Raw genomic sequence first — 26288 nt, forward strand, 5'->3', positions numbered from 1 at the left:
TGGTTTCTGATTCCACACTGCAACTACCCTTTAATAAACTCCTACTTTACTGATTTTGAAGCACTACCAAAGAAAAACACTTATCAGAAAAGGTGGTTAAAATGTGTTACCTCTGTTTTCAACTAAACGAATGTGTGAGGCTGGACATATTTTATATTTTTCAATCAAAACAAAATATTTGAACAAATAGAACCCAAAGGCTTATCTCAGAGTCCAACTGCCTTTGTTGAACCCAGACTTTTAAGGAGATTTGCAAAAATAAAACACAATATTACTCTTCTTGTTTTGGAAAATTCTTTTTCCTAAGAATTTATCTTTTGGATGGGGCTGGGAAGGTGGATCAGTGGTAGAGCGCTTGCCTTGCATGCATGAGGCCCTGGGTTCGATTCCTCAGCACCACATAAGAAGAAAAAAAAAGCCGGAAGTGGCGCTGTGGCTCAAGTGGTAGAGCGCTAGCCTTGAACTGAAGAGCTGAGGGACAGTGCCCTGGCCCAGAGTTCAGGCCCTTGACCGGACTCACCCCCCCCAACCAAAAAAAAAAAAAAGAATATATCTTTTGATTTAACTTGCTATGGGTTTTATAATAATAATATAAGAATAATAATTTAAACAATAATATTAATTAATATTACTATTACTAGGATTTGAACTGAGGGCCTTGAACTCTTGCTCAGCTTTTTTGCTTAGGCTGATGCTTTACTACTTGACCCACCTCTCTCCTTCCAGCTTTTTGTTAGCTATTTGGAGATAAGAGTCTTGAAGATTCATCTGCTCGGCTGGTTCTGTACGATTCTCAGCCTCCCGAGGATAGGATCACAGCTGTATCTAATGCCAGGCTTTACTATGGTTATTTTTGATACTAATAAATATTTCAACGTTTACCATCTCACCATTTTACTTCTAAATTTTACTTTTTTTTAGTTTTAGCAAGGATTTATTTTAGTATTATAGGGTTAAAGTTAGGAAAATGGAAAAAGAAGCATTTCCTGCCTCACATGTGGGAAATGTGGGTTAAAGACACCTATTTTGGAGAATTCTGTTATATACCTATAAACAAAGGGTATTACAATCTTCAGTGATATTTCAGAGTGTATAAGGATCCTGAAACCAAAAATCAGAGGACAGCTACTTCAAGTCTTATCTAAACATTATAATTTTTCCTTCCCATGTATAAAGTATCTAATAATTTCAAGGGAAAATTTTTTTTCAGAAGAAAATCCAGGGACACTACATATAAGATTGAAGGTGGAGGGAAGATTTAGTCAGGACAGCAAACTGGGCAGTTCTAAAAGAGAAACTTTAGTATATCTTAAAAAATTATTTTAGGGATTGAAGGCTGTGGTTCAGTTGGTAAAGTATCAGCCAAAGAGTGAAACTTGAGGTACTGAGTTCAAGTCCTGGTCTTGGACCTAAAACAACCAAACTTTTTTTTTTTTTTTTGGGTCCGGTCGTGGGGCCTGAACTCAGGACCTGGGCGCTATCCCTCACTTCTTTAGCTCAAGGCTAGCACTTTACCACTTGAGCCACAGCGCCACTTCCTGCTTTTTTTTCCCTGCTTATGTGGTGCTGAGGAATCGAACCCAGGGCCTCATGCATGCAAGGCAAGCGCTCTACCACTGAGCCACCTTCCCAGCCCCAAACTTTTTTTATGCTGGTACTGGGTTTGAACTCAGGACCTTATGCTTGCTGGGCTTGCTTGGTCAGTTGTCACTTTACCACTTGAAGCATGACTCCAGCCTGGCTTTGTGCTGGTTATTTTGGAAATGGAATCTCATGGACTTTTCCTAAACTGGCTGGGAAACTCCGTCCTTCAGATCTCAGCCTACAGAGTAGATAAGATTATAAGTGTGAGCCACCAGCACCTCGCTTACAAGTTTGTGTTTTTATTTTTAAAGATTTGTAGCAAAAAGTATTGAGTGCATTAGTCAACTTTTCGCTGCTGTGACAGAATACTTGAGAAAAATCAACTTCAGGAGGAAAGCCACGAGCTCACTGGATGCCAGGGGTTCTGGCTGTGGGGCTGGAGGTAGCACAGCTGCCCTCATCGTCCGGGCAAGCGGAGGGAACACGGGCAAGGCCAGGGAAGACACGGTCCTCGAGGACCACTCCCTCCGGCCAGGTCCCACCACAAGCCCCAGGGAGAAACACAGAAAGAGGCTCACTCACTACCTGTCAGAGAACAGATAAAACATTAGGAAGTGGAGGTATGACTCAAGTCATAGAGCGCCAGGCCTTGAGCAAAAAAGCCAAATGAGAGTACAAGGCCCTGAGTTCAAGCTCCAGCACTGGCATAAAAATCATAACAAAAAACCACTGAGTTAGCACTTTGTCACTATTAGACTGGCAAAAACATAAAATGAACAAAACACTTATTGCTGGTGGAGATAGAGGAAAAACGCCCTGTGAGAAATCTAACAGCCTTTCCCCAGTACTAGCAAGAATTTTTTTTTTGCCAGTCTTGCAGCTTGAACTCAGGGCCTGAGCGCTGACCCTGAGCTTGTGAGCCACAGCCACAGCTCCACTTCCAGCTTTTTGGTGGTTAATTGCAAATAAGCATCTCATAGACTTTCCTGCCTGGGCTATCTTTGAACTATGATCCTCAGATCTCAGTCTTCTGAGTAGAAGCATAACTACTGGCACCCAGCAGGAAAAACAAATTAAAGCAATCTAGAAGCCACATATGGCAGTGCACATCTGTAATCTCAGGTATTTGACAGGACTATGAGTTCAAGGCCACCTCAAGGAAAAGCAGTGAGACCCTATCTCAGAAACAAAATAAAAACCAGAGGGCTAGGGGCATAGGTCAAGTATTAGAGGGTTTGCCTAGCAAGTATAAGGACAATACCCAGTACTGAAAGAAACAGGTATGGGAAAGAGCGCGTGCAGTAGGTGATGAACTCATGTCCGCTGGGTGCTGTGCTGCCTCTCCTAGGAGATTGCCTCTCCTGCCTCCCCGACCACATGCCTTGCTTCAATTCTATTTTTTACTGTTAGTGGTACTGGGGATTTGAATTCAGGGCCTCATACTTGCTAGGCAGGTGCTCTACCATTGAACCACACTCCAGCCCTCATTCTAGGTACCTATGAACTAGCTGTCTACCAGTACTGGGAGAAATACTTAGGATGTCTGCAGGACTTCCTGTTTCTACCTCCTTCATGCACCTAACTGCTTGTATCTCCTCTAGTCTTTGCAGCTGGTCTTGGGTCTCTAGATTCTGACAACCAAGGGCAAGGCTAAGGGCATGCTCTGCCCACTCCCTGCTTCTACGCCCAGCACTGCTCACTCAGCTGCTTTGTGAACACGACACACCTCCTCTTTCTCCCTGTTTCCTCATCTGTGGAACAGAAATAATGAAACACCTACCACCTGGGAACTGAGGGACGGTGCTAGAACAGTGTCAGACATACTGGTGATGGCCCACGGGTGGCAGTTCCGGGTCTCAGCATCCTCAGAAGCTGTGGAGGTACTGTGCACCGCAGAGCCACCCAGAGAGGCTGTTTTCCCCCATCTCTTCCTTGTTCTTTCCTAGAATGCTGTTGTTTCATGGCTCTTAAATATATTTGTTCACTTAATAATAACTGACTTGGGCTTGAGACATCGGAACAGAAGGAAAACTGCTGATCACATGATTGTCACTTACATGGCACCAACAAGTAATTGTCCACGGCTGACTTCCCCTGGCACTGAAACCTGTTTTGTTAAAAAGGGAGAATGTTTGTCTTCAAATCGGTTTTCTAGAATAGCACAGAGAGGCCTTTCATCTCCATGGAAAGCCACTTGGGAGCCGGACACGGGGAGCCTCACCTTCACATGTAATAAGGAAACCCGAGCCACTTGGGGTGACAACACTGAGCCAGGCTCCTGAGCCTGGCCTCGTACGTTAGCCACAAAAATAACGCACACTGGCTACCAGTTTCTTCAAAGCACTAGCTGCCCCGTACTGCACGCACCGGCGCTGCACTTCCCATCCTCTAGTGTTTTAAGTGGGTCTGGAAGCTGTGGGCCAAAGAGTAGAAGCAATTCAGAAACTAATGAAGATACGTGTCCTTCCCAGGCCATCCTCTCCTCCTCTTTCCCTCTCCCTCCTGTCCCTGTCCCCCTACTCTCCCCCACCTTGACCATCCAGCATCACTGCCCTACCACCTAGACTTCTTCTAGCATTTGATATGGTTACATCTGTTTTGTCTCTTTCTATTTTTCTGTTGTGCCAGTACTGGGGCTGAACTCGGGGCCCGGGTGCTGTCCCTTAGCTTTTATACTCAAGGCTGGTGCTCTACCACTTGAGCCATACCTCCACTTCTGGCCTTTTGCTAGTTATGTGGAGATAGGAGTCTCATGGACTTTCCTGGGCTGGCCTCAAATAGAAATCCTCAGATCTCAGTCTCCAGTGAAGCTAGGATTACAGGCGTCAGCCACTGGCACCCAGCCTGGTCTGTCTTAAGCCAAAGGAAAGTTCAGGCCGGGCGCCGGTGGCTCACGCCTGTAATCCTAGCTACTCAGGAGGCTGAGATCTGAGGATCCCGGTTCAGAGCCAGCCCGGGCAGGAAAGTCTGTGAGACTCTTATCTCCAATAAACCACTAGGAAACCAGAAGTGGCACTGTAGCTCAAGCGGTAGAGCGCTAGCCTTGAGCTGAAGAATGCAGGGACAGTGCCCAAGCCCAGAGTTCAAGCCCCACGACCGACAAAAAAAAACAAGTTCAACTTTCGCACCTTGCATGCCTCCTGCCATGCACAGCAGTTTCTGTGCATCCTTGCTAGTGCCACTCTCCCACGTGCTCCCCTGCGCTGTTCACCCCAGTGTGGCTTGTACCTACCAGTGCACAAAATGTCCCATGCCCCCACAGCCGCTATCCTGTGTTTGCTTCTCACTGGGTGGGGCCGGGCCTGTCTGTAGTCCTCTCACTCACAGTTCCTCATTCTGACTCCCCACGTACGGCTCCTAAAGTCAACAGCAAGGGTGTCGCCCTCCAGACCTCTCCCCTACGCCTACTGGCGCACATCTGCGGTCCACAGGCCAGCACCGTCCTGTTTCCTTTAAGTCCTGTCCACATTAACTTTACCATTTTCTTTTTCAGTGCACATTAAAATGCTAGAAGGCCTGTAACTCAGAAGATACATTCTTAGCTATATTTTTATTTCATAATTGTTAAAAATGATCTTGTACGTTGTTGTTCAAAGGGGTTTCTTTTTTTTTTTTTTTGGGTCCGGTCGTGGGGCCTGAACTCTGGGCCTGGGCGCTGTCCCTCAGCTCTTCAGCTCAAGGCTAGCACTCTACCACTTGAGCCACAGTGCTACTTCTGGCTTTTTTCTTTTTGCTTATGTGGTGCTGAGGAATCGAACCCAGGGCCTCGAGCATGCAAGGCAAGCGCTCTACCACTGAGCCACCTTCCCAGCCCCAAAGGGTTTCGATTCAAAGGGGCAGCTGGTGAGTACAACGCATCTTGATCCAAGTCACCCCTTCTTTCGCTCTCCCCCACTTCATTCAACCTCACTTTATCCATCCTTTAAAAAAAGATCTCACTGGGGCCCAGGCTGGTTTCAAGCTCCATCGTGATCCTGTTGCTGCCACGTGCTGCTGTGACAGGCATCTACCACCTTCACCAGCTGAGTGCTATCGTTTTTTAAATTTTAGTATATAAATGGTTTACATTCAGATATAACTGGCATAAAGTTATGGCATCTTCAGAAATGAGAAGAAGAAAAACTAGGTTTTGCATCTGGGATCTTCTGGAGAGCTTCCAGGGTGGGGCCGGGGTGCGTGAGTGCACACTCCAGCTCAGTGTAAGCCAAGGAGCACAAGTGTCTCTGGTTTCTGGTTTGTGCTAAGCAGACAATCAAGAACAGTGATTAGTATTTTGTATCTAAATACTAAAAAACAAACAAACAAACAAACAAACAAGAAAACCTGTGCACCAGTGGCTCATTCCTGTAATCCTAGCCACTCAGGAGGCTGAGCTCCGAAGATCATGGTTCAGGTAGCTAAGTCTGTGAGACTCTTATTTCTACTTAGCCAGCAAAATGCCAGACTAGAGATGTAATTCAAGCAGTAGAGCGTTAGCCATGAGTGAAAAAGCCAAATGAAAGTGCAAGGCCCTGAGTTCAAGTCTTCTATACCAGGAAAAAATACTTTTACAGTGGTAAAATGCCCTGACAAGTACTCTGCTGTCTACTTCAGAACTGTTACTTTGAGAGGTGACAACGGGATTACTGATCTAAAGATCTTGTTGATTTTCCTTCAGCATCTATCAATGACTTAACAGGCAATGATGAAAGTAATGCCTGTTCTTAGCAAAAGCCACACAGAACCAGGATGTGGGGACGTGTCTGAGGTCCCCGGTGCTCACACTGCAGCGTGCTGTGATGGTCACACAGTCCCCTATCACAGTCTCAGTTTATCTCTCCCTCCCTCTTCCCACTAAACCTCTTCTAGAAATTCTCTCAAAATTTGTTTCACACAAACATTTTCAAATCTCTGCACAGAGTAGAACTGAAAGGCCTCAATGATGCTTCTAGTTGCTTCCAAGGAGAAATTTCCACACGTCAAATCCCAATCATTTAATGGGAGGAGAGGGAACCAAAGGAATTTTCCTTAGGATAAAACAACAGAAGGATTAATATCAAAAACAAAGTAAGCTGGGTGTGGTGAGCAGTACATGCAGTCCCAGCACTCGGGAGATTGAGGCAGGAGGATCCCCGTGAGAGGTCAGCCTGGGCTACACAGAAGGGGAGGAAGACTGTATCAAAAAAGTCAAACAAAAGCGGGTCACTGGTGGCTCACACCTGTAATCCTAGCTACTCAGGAGGCTGAGATCTGAGGATCATGTTATGGCAGTCTGGGCAGAAAAGTCCCCACAAGACTCTTATCTCCAATTAACCACTCAAAAACCAGAAATGGCTGTGTGGCTCAAGTGGTAGAGAGCTAGCCTTGACCACAAAGAGCCCCATGGACAGTGCCCAGGCCCTGAGTTCACACTCCACAACTAACCAAAACAACCACCACCACCACCACCACAACAACAAAAACAAATCAGACCAAAGCCAACTAAAAATTCCAAAAGAATTACATAGGAAAGGGAAAAAAATAGATCTCAACAGGAACTTTTGGACAGGGTGACAAGAATTAATGGAAGCGAGTAATTAAAACATTAATATATAATAGAGAACAGCGTTGAAGGACCAGGCACAGAGGTGCTGTCTTTCTACAGTGAAGAGCAGACTGGCTGTTTCCATCCAAGGGCTGGCCAACAATGGCCTCTGGGCATAGATGGATTTTTGTTTGGCCTCCGGGCTAACAATGAGTTTTATGTTCTAATATTTGAAAAAAACAAACCCAACAACTCAATGACATCTGAAAATTATATGACACTCATTTCCAGTGTCCACAAATAGTTTTAGGGGAACACAGCCAGATTTCTACAGCTATTCTGTGTTGAAGCAGACTGTGTGGTCTGCTAAGCCTAAAAGCTTCCAATCCCACTTTACAGAAGTCTGCCCACCCTCCGTTCTCGGTTAATTGCTACCTTTCTGTAACCCAGAGTGGTCTCTCTCACTTGGGAGGATAAAGGCTACAGGTCAAGATCTGCCATTCCACCACACAGGGCCGTCTACTGCTGCCACCTGCAGCCCAGGAAGGGAATAGCAGTCCGGGAGGGGACCTGCTGAGGAAATCTCAGCTCATCTCAGATCCAGCACAGTTGTTGGGGGTGGGGGATAGGGGTGGGTGCACATGGGGGGGGGGGGGTGGTTCTTGGATGAGCACTTCCCCATCTGATGCCAGCAGGGAGCCCCACATTCAGTTTTAGCAGACAGACTGCAACTGCAAACAAAATATACCTTCCACATCCACATTTGGGGTGAATGTTCCTCCAAATAAATGAAGCCCCTTCTAGCCAGGTACCAGTGGCTCATGCTTGTAATCCCAGCTACTTGGGAGGCTGAGTTGTGAGGATTTCGGTTTGAAGCCAGCCCAGGCAGGAAGGCCTGTGAAATTCTTATCTCCAACTAACTACCCTCAAAAGGCCAAAAGTGAAGCTATGGCTCAATTGGTAGAGCGCTAGCCTAGAGCTGAAGAGCTGAGGGAAAGCGCCAAGGCCCAGAGTTCAGGCCCCATGACCAACAATAACACCAACAAAAGAAAAGAAAAAAGAAAAGGAAAAAGAAAGCAGCAGCATACTAATGTGGTGGTTTCTGCCAGCTCTGAACCAACCCCAGGATCCCTCTCCCCAACAGGCCGAGGCTGGCATGCACACGTACGCGCCGCACCTCTGCTGTCTGCAGGGTAGCAGAGACTGGGACATGGTCACCACATCCTGCCACCCCTGCACCTCCCACCGCTCCTTCCAGTGCAAGCAGCGCCCGGTTCTGCTCCTAGTCCGGGCTGGGCTCCATGTGTTTTGAGCAGAATGTGGCAGAAGTTCTAAGGCCACTGAGCGCACAGATGCTGGAAGCTCCACTTCCTCAAACCTGGGAGTGCAGCCTTCAACCTAGGTCAGACCATCAATGGCACTGGAGAGGCCCTGGAGGAGGCAGTCCAGCCTGGGCACCAAGACACCCACCAGAGACCCCGTGTAGGAATCGCAGAAGTGCCACCAGCTGAGATTCAGCGGCCCCCAGAGCAGTGAGGAGCAGAGTGGCAGAACCACCCCCTCCACTGCTGACTGACAAGAGGCTGCACAGAGCCTCTAACTTACTTCATCATCTTCGTCTTCATCATCATCAGATTCCAGAACGCCATCCAGCAGCTCTTCTGTCAGGAAAAAGAGGTCAGTGAATTCCCTCCAAGTGCCAGCCTGGCCACCACACTGCCAGCACTGCAGAGACGCCAAGTGAGGCGACTTCAGCCACTCTCCAACATGACCATTTCACACTCTTGAAGTTCAAGGTTGATCTTGAACTTGAGATCCTCCTGCCTCAGTCTACCAAGTGCTGGGATTTCAGGAATGTGTTACTACACTCAGCTTTAACCATTCCTAATCATGGCCATTCAGCCAGTTTCCTATCAACCTTAATTTTAAATATGAAATCATATTTTGTTGTTGTTGTTGGTTGTGGGGCTTGAACTCTGGGCCTGAGCACTGTTCCTCAGCTCTTCAGCTCAAGGCTAATGCTCATCCACTTGAGCTATAGCGCCACTTCCAGTTTTCTGGTGGTTTATTGGAGAAAAGAGTTTCACGGACTTTCCTGCCTGGGCTGGCTTTGAACCGTATCCTTAGATCTCAGCCTCCTAAGTAGCTAGGATTACAGGCATGAGCCACCAGCACCCAGCTTGAAATCAATTTTAAATCAACTTTTTTCAGGGTAGATTTATAGTAGCATGGGGAAATGTGAAAAACTCACTTAGAAAAGGGGTAGGCATGGGTTAGGAAAGTGGCTCCGTGGTAGAGTGCTTGTCTTGCATGCATGAGGCCCTGGGTTCGATTCCCCAGCACCACATAAGCAAAAAGAAAAAAGCCGGAAGTGACGCTGTGGCTCAAGTGGTAGAGTGCTAGCCTTGAGCTGAAGAGCTGAGGGACAGCGCCCAGGCCCAGAGTTCAGGCCCCACGACCAGACCAAAAAAAAAAAAAAAAGGGAGGGAGTAGGCAGACACACATAGTGTAATCTAAGGGCTCTTCAGAGAACGAAAGCAATCTACGCTTCACTGCTGGCACCTTGCTGGATACTGGGAGGGGCACTCATTTCACTTGATCAGTCCTTATGAACGGCCTTGTTGCCTGTCATCCCCATTTCATAGGTATTGATGGGGACACAGGGTGGACGCAGGACTTGCTTGTGGTCCTACTGCATGTGTAAGGCCAAGCTGAGATTTAAGCCAAGTCTGTTTTTAAACTCTATGATTTCTGAATGGTAGGAGGGGTGTGGTCTCGAAGTTTCTGATCTGAATCATCTTTGGAGTTTACACATGAGTGTAAGTTCTCACAGCACGTACGTGTACATGCCTAGGTAGTGAGTAGTTTCCTCACCTGTCATATGGAACTCATATTAATTACTTCCTGGGTTTGTTGAATATTTATAACACAACAGAGCTACAGTGGCCGGCGGCTATACAACAGATGTGGGTTACTGACTCATCCGGAGCTTCCCCTAACGCCATCACCTCCATCACCTCTCCAAACATACTCAGTGCCTTACCTCCAACCTCCACAGCACTGTCCCCTGTGCTCCAGAGGGAGAATGGCTAGTGCCCTCCAGGCATCCTTCCCCCCAGCCTGTCCTGAGTGCCTGGACACAGATCACAGAACTGTCTCCTCTCTACCTCCCCACTGCATCTCCTTATTAGCACTTCTTTTGCCGCCCCCCCCTCCATCCCCCGTCAGTACCAGGGCCTGAACTCAGGGCCTTGTACTCTTGCTTGGCTTGTTCCCTAAAGGCTGGCACTCTGCTCCTTGAGCCACACCTTTTAGTTTTTAGCACACATTTCTTGAGCATAGGCATGAAGGTCAGGAAAGCCTGAGTGAAGACTCATATAGGAAGTTCACCTAGAGGAGCTAGGCAGAGGCGTCTCGTCCCCCGTGAACCCTGCAGGGAGGAAATCACAGCTTCACCCTACAGGGAAGGACTCCATGGACTCCACGGGTGTCAGGCCATTGCTCAGGGAAGCCGGTGCCCAGGCGGACTCGCCTGCCTTCACATCCATCCTGGCCCACACCATGCCACATGCCAGCTGGCCCGCAGTGACTTTGCAGACACAAAGCCAACATGGTATCTGCATTTTGGCTGAGGTTTCCTTATTCTAACCTGCCCTCTTTGTCACGAATAGCACACTCCAGTCAGCCTTCCAAAATGTCCTTCAAAATGGCCCCAAGGTCACCAGTGGTAACCCCTCATGTTCACGTGGATATGCCACGTCTGGCACCTCTCATTGCCTTGCCCACTCTCTTATTGCCTGATACCATAATCCCTCCACCTGCTCACAGTCTGCACTGCCAGGACAATCCAGCCTGTCCCTGGGCCAGCCGCCTCCACATGTGCCTGGGCCAGCGTGTGTCCAGCTGGAATCTGCCTGAAACCCTCGCTGAGGACTGGAAGTGAAGCCTGGGCCCAAGCCAGGGGCAAGGTTCCTGCTGACACTGCTGTAACTGGCTGGTCATTGTCTCCAGACTGGAATTTCCCCCAAGGCTCCATCACTGTCTGTTCCCACCCAGCCTGTAGGGCTAGAATCCTAAAATATTCCTGTGACTTTGTACTTAAAGATCTTAAGACTTCATTGGAAAATAGTTCTGAGGACTGACATTCAGTGTGAATGTCCACTCAAATAAAATAAGCCAATCCTGCTGGGCCTAGTCTGTAATCATAGCTACTCAGGAGGCTGAGAACTGACACCGAGGTTCCCAGCCAGCCCAGGTAAAAGTCCATGGGACTCTTATCTCCAATTAACCACCAGAAAACAAAGCAAAACAAAGCAAACCACAAAACTAGAAGTGGAGTTGTGGCTCAAAGTGGTAAAGTGATAGCCTTGAGCAAAAAAGCTCAGGAATACCACGTGCCCAGGCCCTGAGTTCAAAAACCCACAACAGACAAAAAAAAAAAAAATGAAGGAAAACCAGTACATCACTACCACCCAAAGGTGGTGGCCATGTCATGCATCTTAAGCTATAGTGCCAGTGTACACCTGCTCATAGTTTCCACCAGATGAAGCAGACGGAACACAGGCTCTCCACAAGCTCCACTTTGATGTGTGGGTGACACATATCCTAAGTGGAGTTTAACTTCCAAATCTTGTTTCTAAGCAGCACATTGTAGGGTAACCAATTCCTGGGTCCCACCTCTGTCTATGGAAAATGAGTCACCTGAGGACTGGAGATAAAGAAGAAATACCTCTTGGCCTCTTATTGGAAAAGGATCACCTGCTGGGTGCCAGTGGCTCACACCTGTAATCCTAGCCACTCAGGAGGCTGAGACCCAGAGGATTGCAATTTGAAGCCAGCCAATGCAGAAAGGTCATTAAGCAGGTATGGCTCAAGTGGCAGAGTGCCTGTCTTGAGTGAAAAAGCTAAGGCGAGACCCCCAGCCCTGAGTCCAGGCCCCCGTACAGGCATCAAGTGAATAAATAAATAAATAGGAAGTAGTTATTTCTCCTATCTTCCAGAACACCCTGGGATACAAAGCTCTGCCTGTGACAAGTCCCTGTCAAAGTATGTCCCCTACAAGAGCAAGAACCATCTCCTCCCTCACTGGCTTTGGCATGCTGTTCCAGGAGCAGGGTGGGTATTCTTCAGCTCAGGTCAGAGTGCCAATGAGCCTGCATCCTGCATGTTGGCTGCCAGGCAGGCTAGACGGCAAGGAACTGCATGTGGGTATTCTCAATGGACTGGAACACACAGAGGCAGCCTTGACCAAGATTCTAACTGGAATGGGACTGTGCTGCCGAGGAACCCTGCCCTCCAGGCTATGGCACAACTGCCCCCGAGAGGCATGCTCAGAGAGCTCAGAGAGACCCCGCCAGGCCTGGAGGCCAGCTGCCATTTCATTCTATTTGATTATTCGGAGTCAGAACAAATGCTGAGAAAATAAAGTTCTATCTTCTGCCCATCTGAATTTGGAGGTGAACTATACTTGCTTATAAGAAGCGAGGAGGAGCCAGGTGCCGGTGGCTCACACCTGTCATCCTAGCTACTCAGGAGGCTGAGATCTGAGGATCCCAGTTCAAAGCCAGCCTGGGCAGGAAAGTCTATGAGACTCTTATCTCCAATTAATCACCAGAAAACCGGAAGTGGTACTGTGGATCAAGAGGTAAAGCATTAGCCTTGAGCTGAAGAGCTGAGGGACAATGCTCAGGCCCAGAGTTCAAGCCTCAAGACTGACAAAAATGCAAGGCCACAAGGGTTTCAGCCCCCTGCCACTCATCCCTGCTGCCTCCTGCAGGAACCCCTGGCACCTCCTCTTCCCTGAAGCACAAATGGTCCCCGGCTCGCTGCCTGCTGGACCCTCTGGGAACTTCAAAGCTCTCTCCTGCAGTAGGAGAAACGCCATTAGCAGGTGTTGGGGCAGCTCAAGCCAGGCACCATTCATATAAGACAGGCCCGTGGGCTTCCTGGCTTGGTGCTGGCCACATGACTGACTCATGAGGCGAGATGAAGACATTTAAATTAGGAACTCCCACCAGCTCAGCTTTTGTGCGCATGCCCTGCTGGGGACCAGGGAAGGGGATGGAGAGAGATGGAGGTGACCATCATGGCCCCTGGGCTGGAAGAGGCGGGGCCCCCACTCCCCTTCCCTGAGGTGTCCCAGGTCCTCTCCTGCTTATTATGGGATGTGTGTCGTGGTACTGAAGGCGGCTAGAAAGGGGGCCACGCTGCCTCCTTCCTCCCTTACTGCCCAGTGGAGTAAGTGACCGGGTCAATGGCGTTTTCTACAGTTGGTGCTATAAGGACTGGCATCTGGCCCCAGGACCTGGGGAAGTCACCCTTCTGGGTTGGGCAGGACTTTGAAGGAAGAAGGGAGGGGCCCATAAAGAGACCTTACAAGGCATGGAAGGCGTCAGTAACTGCTTTGAACTCCTTTTTGTAGACTGCACATCCGCCTATGGCGTGATAAGAGATGCACAGTGTGATAAGACATCATTAATGTTTGGACACTCTGGCCTTGGGCACCTGGCCAGACTCTCAGCTGTGAGTTCTCCTGGGCCTGCCCGCTTCCCAGAGGCCTTGGATGGACTGGGGCAGCCGAGCCCTCTTCGGAAGGCCAGGCATCTTTCTCAGGAGCATGAGCGAGCTGTTGGGAAGGCAGACCAGACTCTTGATCGCACTCACCAGAACTGAGCTGCTTAATGATGAATTCTATTTGGCGGACCATCTCTGCGTTGCCTTCTTTGATGAAGCAGCGAAGTATGTCTTCCATTCCCTGTAGCAAGAGGGAACAGTTAATACTCACTGTTTCATAGGGACTCGCCACTTTTCAGAGGGGCACATTGATCTTTCTTTTTAGGGGTGACATGTATAATTAAAGGAAATATGCTGCTTGGTATGAAATATTGTGTGTGTGTAGGTGCTGGTCCTAAGCGCTGTCTCTGAGCTTTTTCTGCTCAAGGACAGTGCTCTCTAGAGCAATAGCTCCACTTCCGGTTTTCTGGTGGCTAACTGGAGGTAAGAGTCTCAGAGACTTTCTTGCCCAGGATTGCTTCAAATTGCGATCCTCAGATTTTAGCTTTGGAGTAGCGGGTTACAGGTGTGAGCCACAGGCACCCAGCTCAAATCAACTTCTTTGTGTGCATGTAGTAGTGCTGTGATTTGAACTCAGTGCTTCACAAGTCCTAGGCAGGTGCCTTTACCCCTTGAGCCACTCTTTCATATCACTTGACTTCTCCCAGCCAGCTTCCTCAACTATAAAATGATGAAGCTGGATGTTGTTGGCTTATACCTGAAATCCTAGCTACTCAGGAGGCCGAGATCTGAGGAGCCAGGTTCACTGCTAACCCAGGCAGAAAAATGTGTGAAACTCTTATCTCTAACCATCAAAACGCCAGAAGTGGAGGTGTAGCTCACTTGATAGAACACTAGTCTTGAACGAAAAAGCCAAACATGAGCACAAGGTCCTATGTGTAAGCCCTAGGATTGACACACACACAAAATTAATTAAAATGATGACCAGTCCTTGAGTTGATCTGACCTTTTAAAAAGCTAATGCATGGGTAGGCACTGGTGGCTCACGCCTGTAATCCTAACTACTCAGGAGGCTGAGATCTGAGGATTGTGGTTCAAAGCCAGCCTGGGCAGGAATGTCCCTGAGACTCTTATCTCCAGAAAACCAGAAGTGGCACTGTGGCGCAAGTGGCAGAGTGCTCGCCTCGAGCTGAAGAGCTCAGGGCAGCACTCAGTCCCCAGAGTTCAAGCCCCACGACCAAAAAAAAAAAAAAAGCTAGTGTATATAATTGATATTGGTTACCTAGACATACACATTTGTCAAGATGCACTCAACTATACATGAAAGCCTGTGTGTATCATCACATCATTTACACATTATACCTAAAAATGCAGTATCTGGTCCAATGGTGGCACAATGTAGATGGTGGGTAAATAGTGAGACTGTGCCTGCTGGTCTGGCAGGAAGTGGCTCGGCCTGTGGCAGCTGAGCTGAGGGGATAAGCAAGGTTCCTCAGTGACAATCTTTGGACAGCACCTGACAGAATAAGGACACTGCATTGCAAGGCAGAGACAGGTGAGGCCACAGAGACACCTTGAAGGAACAATCTGGAAGGGAGAGAGAACTAAGAATGAGTGAGTTGAGAGCAGAGAATTTCAAAGAGGAGCGTGTTGCCAGGACTTGGGGGCCTGCTTGTCTTTTCAAAGACACGGTCACTAACCAAGTATACCACAGCCCTTGGTTGCCCAGAGAACTGAATTTGTTCTTTCTGCCTCAGAAATGGAGCTTCCCCTTTGTGTTCCACAGATAAGAGCCAGCAGGGAAAGAACACTGTCAAGCAGAAGTGATGTGCACAACCCCCATGTGCTAAGATCAAGATCACCTGCGCCACGCAGGAATGGCCATGTCTCTGGCACTTTCGCCAGAGGAACAAGACAAAGAATCCATGCAGCCTCTCTCCCAGCTTTTCCTCCAAAATTTACAACTGCCTGTGATTATCTGCTTGTATCTTTTTTTTTTTGGTCAGTTGTGGAGCTTGAACTCTAGGCCTGAGCAATGTCCCTCAGCTCTTCAGCTCATGGCTAATGCTCTACCACTTGAGCTACAGAGTCACTTCTGGTTTTCTGGTGGTTTATTGGAGATAAGAGTTTCACGGACTTACCTGCCTGGGCTGGCTTTCAACTGTGATCCTCAGATCTCAGCTTCCTGAGTAGCTAGGATTACAGGTGTGAGTCATTGGCACCGGGATTTTTTTAATGTTCAGGATAACTTTTTTTAAAAAAATTACTGTGAAAGTGATGAAGAGGGGAGTTATAGTTACATAAGTAAGGTAATAATTTGCTGGGCGTCAGTGGCTCACACCTGTAATCCTAGCTACTCAGGAGGCTGAGATCTGAGGATCCTGGTGCAAAGCCAGCCTGGGCAGGAAAGGCTTGAGACTATCTCCAATTAACCACCAGAAAACCGGAAGTGGTGCTGTGCCTTGAGTTGAAAAGCTGAGGGACAGCACCCAGGCCCAAAGTTCAAGCCCCACAACTACCAAAAAAAAAAAAAACAGTAATGAGCACATTTTTTTTTTTTCCAATCCTGGGACTTGAACTCAGGGCCTGGGCACTGTCCCTGAGCTTTTTTTTGCTCAAGGCTATCACTCTACTACTTGAGCCATAGTGCCACTTCCGGCTTTTTCTGTGTATGTGGTACTGAGGATTCGAATCCAGGGCTTCATGCATGCTAGGCAAGCACTCTACCACTAAGCCACATTCCCAGCCCATGAGTACATTTCTTCTTAATCACTGTACCCCCTTCCTCATTTTCTCCCACTTACCACTCCCCTCTCCCTCAAGTAAAGTTTATTTCCCACACCGTGTCTAGTGAGTATCTTTGTTGCATTAATTCAATCCTTTGTCCTGCTGCTTCTGTAATTTTCTTTCCCATTCATGGATCAGATAAGCTTTTACAAGACAAAGGGTACAGAAAACTAAAACAGAAAAAAAAAAAGAAGTAACAGCATACAGGATATAACAAGAATCTTGTTTCCAATTCTTACAGTCCATTTTTATATACTTCATTATGTACGGTTCTATGCACTTATCCGCTTGTATCTTTACAGATCTTTTTATTTTCATTTGCTTTCTTCCATAAAGCTCTAGCTCAGCTGTTACTTGGACAAACAATAAACTTTCATAGTTAGGAGGAGTATTTGGAGATAATTTTTCTTTCAACAAAAAACACTCCAATAAGAAATTCCATTTATTTTTAAAAACCACATATATTAGGTAATGTTTAATCTAAATTATAGAAATGGATACTCAAAAAAAAAAAAAAAGGCTGGGAACATGTCTTAGTGGTAGAGTGCTTGCGTACTATAGTATGCATGAAGCCCTGGGTTCGATTCCTCAAAACCACATAAACAGAAAAAGCTGGAAGTAGCACTGTGGCTCAATCAGGGACAGTGCCCAGGCTCTGAGTTCAGGCCCTAGGACTGGCAAAAACAAAAAACAAAAAAACACTTTTATTGGGTGTGATAGCTCATGCCTGTATTTCTGGAGCTTGGAAGGCTTGAGGCGAGGAAGACAGGTTCAAGGCAGCTTGGCTATAAAGTGAGACCCCGTCTCAAATGAACAACAGTGCTATATTATCCTGAAAATAGTAACTTGTGACTTGAAGTAATTCTGGCCAAATAAAATATGCTCAGGTAGATGGGGAGGACACTGACTGGGACTCACCAGCCAAACGTGTAGACATGAGAACAGCATACCCAAAGAAGAGAATAAGGAACTCACGCTGGACAAGCAGCTGTGGTTAAAGACCACTGCCAAGACACAGGAGGAGTAGCCCTTTTCTGAAATGCCTGGGACTCTAGTTCAGATATTGCAAATCTGCATATGAATGAGGAGATTCAACTCCAAACATAAAATTCATTTATGTTTTACATACATCTTACAGAGACTTGAGATATATATATATATAATTTGTTTGGTTCTCTGCAGAGGGTGCTCTTTTATAAGGCAAGGTCTCAGCCTTCTGAGTAGCTAGGGCTATAAGTTTAAGCTACTGGCACCCAGCTTCAAGTTTCCTTTTCAAGGTCAAAAACTGTAATGCACTGGACACTTGGAACTTTGACTCAGACTTTTAATCCTAGTTACTTGGGAAGTGGAGACCAGGAGGATCCCAGTTTGGGGCTAGCCTGGGTAAAAGGAAGTAAGAAATCATCTCAACAAAACCAGCAGGGAATGGTGGCAGGCACCTGTCATCCCAGCTATGCAGGAAGTGTAAATAGGAGGATTAGGATCCTGGACAGTAAGGATAAAAATGTGAGATCTTGCATTAAAACTAACCAAAGCAAAAGGGGCTGGGGGTATGGCTCAAATAGTAGAGTGCCTGCCTAACAAGCACGAGGCCCTGAATTCAAGCGCCGGTACTGCTCTCCCCTCAAAAATCAAAACAAAAACTCCAAATATTAAAACCCATTGCAGCTGAACCATGCCAAATGTAAACATTTCACCAAATGTCTTCATTACTATTCAACCTTTCTTCTGCACCACTCTCTCTCAGATGAGCCTCTCCTTCTGGGGCTCTCCTGACATTGACATCAGGTCCCTAGGCTCTGCATTTTCTCCCATGTTGTAGGGACACCCTGATGGTCTGCTCATGAGGACCCTGTCCTGTGGCTGCCTTTCACTTGTGCATGTTCTGGTGTGCTTCGGGTAAGTGCCCTGCCAGTGAGCTGCACCCCAGCCCTCCTCCTCTTTGGAGGCTATGTCAGTTCCCTTCTTTCTTCCTCTTCAGCCTACATGGTTTTTTCCTGTCCTCTTCCTTCTCTTTTACCTAGATGGCCATAATTCAGAATTTAAGTTTATTTTCTCTGTTCTGTATTGAAAAAAGTAGCAGTATTATATTAAAAGTAGGTGGCAAAGCCACGCACTGGTGGCTCATACCTCTAATCCTAGCTATTCACGAGGCTGAGATCTGAGGATCAAGATTCAAAGCCACGTCGGGCAGGAAAGTCTGTAAGACTCTTATTTCTAACTACCAAAAAGCCAGAAGTGGATCTGTGGCTCAAGTGGTAGAGTGACAGCCTTAAGCTAAAAAGATAAGGGACAGTGCCCAGGCCCTGAGTTCAAGCTCAGGACACCAACAAAACAAAACCCAGGAAGTAATTAAGGTCCATTGTGATTCTATAGAACAGTTCTTGAGTAAATGTTCATCTCAGGTGTCAGTGTTGACGAGATTTTAGAAGATCACCTAGATGGCTGAGCAATTCTAAGTAAGCAAAAACACCTGGGGAATGTTCCCGGGGCTCAGACAGAATCCAGCCTGTGGCAGGAGGAAATGCCTTTAATCCCTTCTCCACACATTCATCTGCACTTGGTTACCTTGATTTCACACAGTGTAATGAAGGAGGAAAAGGCTTTAGCAGCTTTTCTCTCTAGATGCAGAAACACTTGCCCTCTCAAAATATGATCCTAATTACCGGGCCGTTATTCTTTTACTTCAAATATCAGAACAAATGCCCAAGGACTGGGCAGTTTTATAATCCACGTGGCTATTCTCAGAATATCTGCCAACCTCGAGAAAATAACCTGCTAGAAATTTTCTAACACTGTGATTCTTTTTTTGTTTTTGTTGGTCATGGGGCTTGAACTCTGTGCCTGGCACTGTCCCTCAGCTCTTCAGCTCAAGGCTAGTGCTCTACCACTTGAGCCACAGCACCACTTCTGGTTTTCTGGTGGTAAATTGGAGATAAAAGTCTCACAGTCTTTCCTGCCCGGGCTGGCTTTGAACAACGATCCTCAGATCTCAGCCTCCTGAGTAGCTAGGATTACAGGCATGAGCCAGCAGTGCCCAGCTGACATTGTGATTCTTAACTACTAAGAATTTTAGGGACCCCTTGTGATTCAACTAGAACCCACAGATTCTCTCCCTGTAAATTTCACGCACATGTTTTGTATGCGCGTTCAGGGGTCTGCAAGCTGTGTGCAGCCTTCCCGGGAGTGCGCGGAGGCGGCCACGGCCTGCCGTGTGGCAGGAGCCCTTGCGCTGGCAGGCGTGTCCTTACCATGGCTCTGGCCTCCTCACGAATGGACGGGATGGAAAGGATGCTGTACAGAGCTCCATTCACATATGGCTGTATCTACAAGGGGTGGAAAAAAACCTAGTCATTTTCAAGTTTTCAAATGCCAACACAATTTTATCAGACACCACTCTTGAGGACAATCTGGCTAATGGGGAGGTGGGCATCCCAAGGTCTTGAGAACTCAGGATGTTTTCAAAAGACAGGACTTTCATTTATCTGTGACAGCTACAATGAGTTCAAAGCCAAACCCATCCCTCTCTCCAAAGCTTCCTCCTGCTATACTTCATCACTTCAAGAAAGTCAGCTCGAGTCTCTGCTGACTCCTTTCTGCTTGCTCTCAGTTTGGTCTCTGAGCCGATTCAATGGAACCCTTCTTTTCCACAGCCACAGCTGCTGTCCTTGCTCAGCCATCGCGGGGCCATGACCGAGACTACAGCAAATCTCTAAATTATTCCACCTTTGATGCTTACTGTTCGACCTAATCATCCTATCACTGCCAAAAGTCTGCAACACACACGGAATAAATCACCCCTCTCCCCACCTAGGAAACCTCCCTTACACCCCCCATGGAGACTCCCCCACATAGATCTTCCGGCTTTGGTGTGTGAAGCTCCCCTGGCTGGAGAAGCTCTCCTTCTATGTTTTACCTGACAGCTGAGTTAACCTTTCAATCCCAGATCAGACCCAGGTCTCAAACGCAGGTCTCCTTGGAAGCCATGCTGGAGCTGACCCATGCTCACCTCCACTTCCTGAACCTCCTTCTACTTCTGAGCTGCTTCCATGGCTTTTTCCCATGCTACTGAGCTCTCCTGTATTTGGAGCTCTGAGGACAGGACTCTATTCCTCCAGGAGACCCTAACGTGAAATGAGCACTGGATGGCACACGGCTGAGTATGACAAATGAGCTCCCTTTTCCGTGGAGTATGTGCTCCCGCCTCCACGGCCAGCAGTCCTCACCACCCACCACCCCTCAGCGCTGGACCACACTGTCCCTGTTGGCCAGTCTTACTGTCTGTCATCTCCCTGACTGCGAGTGATGCTGAACATCTTTTCATGTTCAAAGGCCATCGCAAAGTGTACTATGCTGTGAACGGTCTTCTTTCCCCCTTTACTCTTGTCTTTGTTCTGACAGATTGTTTGACTTCTACTTGTAAACTTAAGAGAAGCGTTTTACTTATTGGCACATTAAACCTGTGTAACTTTCAACTCTGATTTTGGGGTCTTCTCCATGCAGAGCTCCCCTGTGTGTGCGGCCCTGGTCACTGCGGTCACAGCATGTGCCAGGCAGTAGCAGTACAGTGGAGGCCACTGAAATGTCTACCCTCCAGCAGCTGGCAAGTAACATGGTAGGCTGCAAGCCAGGGAGCGTCTCTAGTAATGAGACTTAACAAATAAGGCGTGTGAAATACCCCAGAAAGGTTCCAAGTCCAGGGACCAAGTTGTGATCTGGATGAGCTCTAGACTCCCGGCCACTTACGCGAATTGAGCACACACAGACAGTGTCATGTCTACTCTGAGGCCACACGATGTGTCTATAGTCAGATACTAACCCACTGGGGGAGTGTGGGTGTGAGCAAGGATGTAGCAGGACAGATGAGGAAAATGAGCCACACCTGGAGGGCAGTGGGCCAGAGGACGAAGGTGAGGACAACTCCTGCCTCCAATGTCCAAATTATAAACAATTTGGTCACTTGTAAAAGTACCCAGAAGGGGGAATATTCACATACTTGCAAAACGTGTTAGCACTCTCCAGCCAGACTCCTGCCTGTGAGGGTACCGGTCCCGAGGACCCCATCACCACCCCGGCCCAGGGCCAGCAGCGCTGACTGAGTACCTCGTGGTTTTCGTGTCCAAGGAGGTCCGAAAGTACTTTGAGTACAAGGCCCGCCACCTTGGCACACATGTTCTTCCCTGTAGAAAGCAAGGCAAAGCACAAAGTGACATGCTGCCCTGGCCTGTCAGGTACTCTCAGGACAAACCTTGGCTTCGCTGCGTAGAAGCTGAGTGACCTTAAGCAAGTGGTCTAACCACTCTAGGCCTCAGTTTTCTCTTCCTTTCACACCTGGTTCAAAGGGCCATATAGAATGAAGTAAGCCAGCATATAGGCAGGGCCCGGTATGCACCCCAGGGCTCAGGAACTAGTGGCCATGCTGCCATCAGATGCTGAGGCCTTGTGGGTAAAGCAGATAACTGGTATGAGCAATGTCCTGTGGCCCAACATCATAAGCTACTGAGAGAAATCCACGCTCATCAAGAAAAGTCATCAGAATGTGACAGGAGTATTACAAGGCTTTCTGCACAGGCATTTTGGGAGAAGACAGATGTAACAGCCATTCCCAGTCAAAAACACAAGTAGGAAGCTTAGAGTACAAGGCACCAAAGGTGAAGCATTTCTAACCAGTGCCCGTGAGCCGGCCACGCGTCCAGTCGCTTTCCTCTCCAGACCTAGTGGACCTGGCGCCTATTCTAAAGAAGCTTCTGGCATTCCAGCTAACAGAGCACTAGAACGAGCTGGTACGTACACAGAGGTGAAGCCACACCTCAGTTGAGTACAGATGCAAGCAGCTCCAAGCTCGCATCATCCTCTACCTCCAGGCCTGGACAGCTGTGAGCAACCAACTCGTTTGTGTCTACCACCAACTTGATCCTGGGCAATATGGGAACCCTATCCTCTGTCTCCAGAGAAGAGATCTTCATTCTTAACCTCCTACCTTTGAATAATGCATTAAGATCAGGAAAAATGTAATGAGTTTAATTTCCTCTTCATGCAGACATGACCATATAAATAAAACATTCTTTCTAAGGCCAGAAAGGCATTCTGGCTTTGGGGACAGACTAGCTTCCTACCTAGCTGGAAATGCTTTCATACTCTTTTGTTGTCTTTCCATGAGGAAAGCAGCAGCAAGCCCTCATGGACAGCCTGGATTCCAGATTCCTGGTTAGGACCTCTCCCATCCCCCAGAACTAGAGCGCATGGGTGAGGAGGGGCTGCCACACCTGCACTGCGGAGGCAGAGGTTCATGAGCAAGGCCACCGAGTACTCCAGTGTGTAGTCAGACAGGCAGTCGGGGTCCTTCAGAATATCAATCAGCCAGAAGATGAGGCCATCTCGAATCATCGCCGTCTGTAGTGGGCGCCTGCCATGAAACAGCCTCAGGTGAATGAACTGACAAAGGACATACATGGAAGAAGGTGCAGAGGGCGCTACTACAGTCAAGGTGTACAGAAGGTATACTATGAGGCTGAAATACACCTGACTGTAGTCAGGTGTGCAGAAGGTATACTATGAGGCTGAAATACACCTGACTGTAGTCAGGTGTGCAGAAGGTATACTATGAGGCTGAAATAAACAGAAATTCTCCACCTTTTAAGGCTATCATAAAGAAAAAAAAAAGTAAAAAAGGAGGCCTCCACTTCAAAAGTTTCCTTTTCAAGATTTAAATTTAGCAGAATATTACTTTAAATATTTAGTATGCATTTATGAATAGCTTCTGGTCTATTTAACCCAGGAAATAGGACCACAGAAATACATCTTAGGCATAATGAGCTGTAGGAAAATAAAGAAAAATTAGACAGGCAAAAATCCAGGTCAATACCATCCACATTCAACTCTCTGTAGAGTAAGATGGTATAATAATTTTCTATTCAAAGTCTGATGTAATATCTCTCACCAAGTCTAGGTGGGAGGCATGGCTCAAGTGGAAGAGCACTTACCCAGTAAGCATAAGGCCCAGGTACCAATACCAGAAAAGAAAAATCTTACAAAATCCAAAGTTTCCTCCAAATGTATAATGGTGAATGTCATTATAGGACAAGAATGTGGTATCACCACAAGAAACCACTTGAATTATCTGAACACCAGAAGGACTAGCATGTACCTATCCTGGTCAATATATTAGGGTAAAATAACCACCTGGGGCGGGAGAACCAATCTGTTCTTGCCATCTTCAAAAGCCTTCAGCTGACCTGAGCAAGGGGTGTGTCTTGCAGAACAGTAAAACTTAAATTACTGTTCAGAGAAAAAAAAATTGCAATAAATATGAGTTACCTTGAGTGCATGGTCACTGTGTCTTAAAGTAAGCTACGTGCTCCTTAAGGTGTCCACAGCTCTAAGAAAGTGTCAACTCTAAATTCTGGAAGCTCTTTTTTAGTCTACAGAGTCAGCACAAGCTGCAGACAGCATCCCTGTCCCCAAAGCATATACACATGCTTCACATTTCAGGTTTCTGGGTAATTAGACCTAGTACCAACACATTTAATTGGAAGAAAGTGTGTTCAGAAAAGGATGGACCAAAAAAGATAAGAATGGGAGCAATCAGAGTCATTCATAAAGTTAACAAGAGAGGGAGATAGGCTCTAGAAGTTACTATGTGACACAACAATTCCAGTAAAAAGAGGAACAAAGTAGTCAGGCACTAGTGGCTCACGCCTATAACCTCACCTCTCAGGAGGCTCAGATCTGAAATTAGCCTGGGGGTAAAAAAATCTGTTAATTGGAGATAAGAATATCTTATTACCCAACAAAAGGCCAGAAGTGGAGGTGTGCCTAGAGTGGTAGAACACCAGCCTTGAGCACAAAGCCAAGTAAGAGCATGAGGTCCCATCATCAGTACCAAAAAAAGAAAAAAAAGGAAAGAAGTACTGACATGTCAAAATGAACAACCCTTACTGACTACAGTACAGAAATGTACAGGACAAGCACATCTGTGCAATGGATGTGGTGGCTGCCGGGGCTGGGGCGGGGATGAGGAGGTACTGTTAAGTGGTTTGAGGGTTTTTTTTAGTGGGGATGGAAATATTCTAAATTATGATTATGGCTGTTCAACTGCAAATCTGATAAAGATCACTGGCTTGTCACTTAGGCTTGTGAACTATGTGGCATATAAAAATACACTTCAGTAAGTTATTCATTTGTAAAAAGCTATAGGTGGAAAGAATAACCCTGGGGATTAGAGGAATGGCTCAGGTAGTCGAGCATCAGATACTGAGTTCGAGTCTTGATCTCTAACAACAACAACAACAATAACGGAGCTATATGTGGACACAAGAAATGGTTCTAGCATCTGAATTTTGGATGTCTGATGCACTGATTCTAAGTCTTAACAGGTGCAGGCCAAGATTAGTGGTGAACTGCTGGATGAGCCTGAGGAGCAGGACACCCTAACCTTATCCCCCACAGGACCAACCAGCAACTGTAAATGTCTGGTTTCACAGGGGCTGGGAGCAACCTGAAAACTCTCCATGTGTTTATCTTAAACTTGCTTCATGCTGGGGACACAAATCCAGCCCTAAGCTGGTACCAATGACCTAACATGCATGGGGACAATAACAGTGCTTTCACGCGATGTGTACTTAGCACAGCAGCCTCAGCAGGATAGCTTAGATAGATAAGCTACCCAGCTCTGTCTTGAAAAGTCAAACAGCCTCTCTTAAGCACCCACAGGAAAGGATCATCCGCCTGCTGGCTTATTATAGGAGTTAAATAGGAAGTCAATCATGGCTTTAAATACCCCCAAGCTGACTTCACAAACACTACCACGAACCACTGTAGGGTCATTACCTGAGGCTGAACTTCTGCAGGGCCCCAAGAACATTCTCTCGGGTGATGACATCCTTGTCCTCCTCTTTCAGCCTTCCCTCCAACATCCGGAGCACCTTGGTGTTCTGGGCAAGGTAGAGGCGACCTAACAGTATACCAGAGATGAGACAGAAGAGATAAAATTACTCTGGTATGTTCTAAAAACACCTTCTATGAGAACTTTTTTTTTTTTGTCAGTCCTGGGGACTTGAACTCTGGGTTTGGGTGCTGTCCTTGTGTTCTTCAGCTCAAGGCAAGTGCTCTACCACTGAGCCACAGTGCCACTTCCGGTTTTCTAGTGGTTTATTGGAGATAAGAGTCTCACAGACTTTCCTGTCCGGGCTGGCTTTGAACCGTGATCCTCAGATCTCAGCCTCCTGAGTAGCTAGGATTACAGGCATGAACCACTAGTGCCCCGCTTCTTCTATAAGAAATCTGAAAGTAGTAGAGCACTAGCCTTGAGCGGAAGAGCTGAGGAACAGCGCTCAGGTCAAGTTCAAGCCCTACAACTGACCCCCCCCCCAAAAAAAAAAACCCAAAAAAACCAAAAAACACCTTAAAGTATATTTCTTCTGAGGCCAATGTGGTGGCATATGCCTGCAATCCCAGGCTTGGCTATCTAAGAAGACCCTGCCTCCTAAAAAAGAATGTATTTTTTCTAAAAGTTGGTTTTGTTCAACCAATTACATAATGAATAGACAACTTCATTTCCTAGCAGGGTGCCAGTGGCTCACACCTGTAATCCTAGCTACTTAGGAGGCTGAGATCTGAGGTTCATGGTTCAGGGACTGCCTGGGCAGGAAAGTCTGTAAAACTCTTATCTCCAATACTACACAGAAAAAGCTGGAAGTGGTGCTGTTGGCTCAGGTGGAAGAGTGATAGACTTGAGCACAAAAAGGCTCAGAGATAGCGCCCAGACCCTGTATTCAAGCCCCCCAAAACCGGCAAGCTCCCCTCCCCCAAACCAAAAAACAAAAAAAACCTTCATTTCTCGAAAGTTAAAACAAGTCCCACATTATGTGGGAACATTCTTCAGTGGCTGAAATTCTGAACC

The 26288-nt window shown here is 47.0% G+C and overlaps 1 protein-coding gene across 1 annotated transcript in view; it reads right to left on the bottom strand.

Moving 5' to 3' along the window:
- The window catches only part of Armc9 (armadillo repeat containing 9), a 114144-nt gene that overhangs the window by 48795 nt on the left and 39061 nt on the right, over positions 1-26288 (bottom strand). Inside the window, exons 14-19 of the mRNA XM_042679268.1 lie at positions 25217-25340; positions 22654-22793; positions 21491-21567; positions 19639-19713; positions 13751-13841; positions 8693-8748 (exon numbers count right to left, since the gene is read on the bottom strand). Coding sequence (XP_042535202.1) covers positions 8693-8748; positions 13751-13841; positions 19639-19713; positions 21491-21567; positions 22654-22793; positions 25217-25340 — 563 coding nt within the window. The remainder of the gene's footprint in view (positions 1-8692; positions 8749-13750; positions 13842-19638; positions 19714-21490; positions 21568-22653; positions 22794-25216; positions 25341-26288) is intronic.

This window comes from Dipodomys spectabilis, unplaced genomic scaffold (assembly GCF_019054845.1).
Source record: "Dipodomys spectabilis isolate Male_0828 unplaced genomic scaffold, ASM1905484v1 ptg000051l, whole genome shotgun sequence".
NCBI lineage: Eukaryota > Metazoa > Chordata > Mammalia > Rodentia > Heteromyidae > Dipodomys > Dipodomys spectabilis.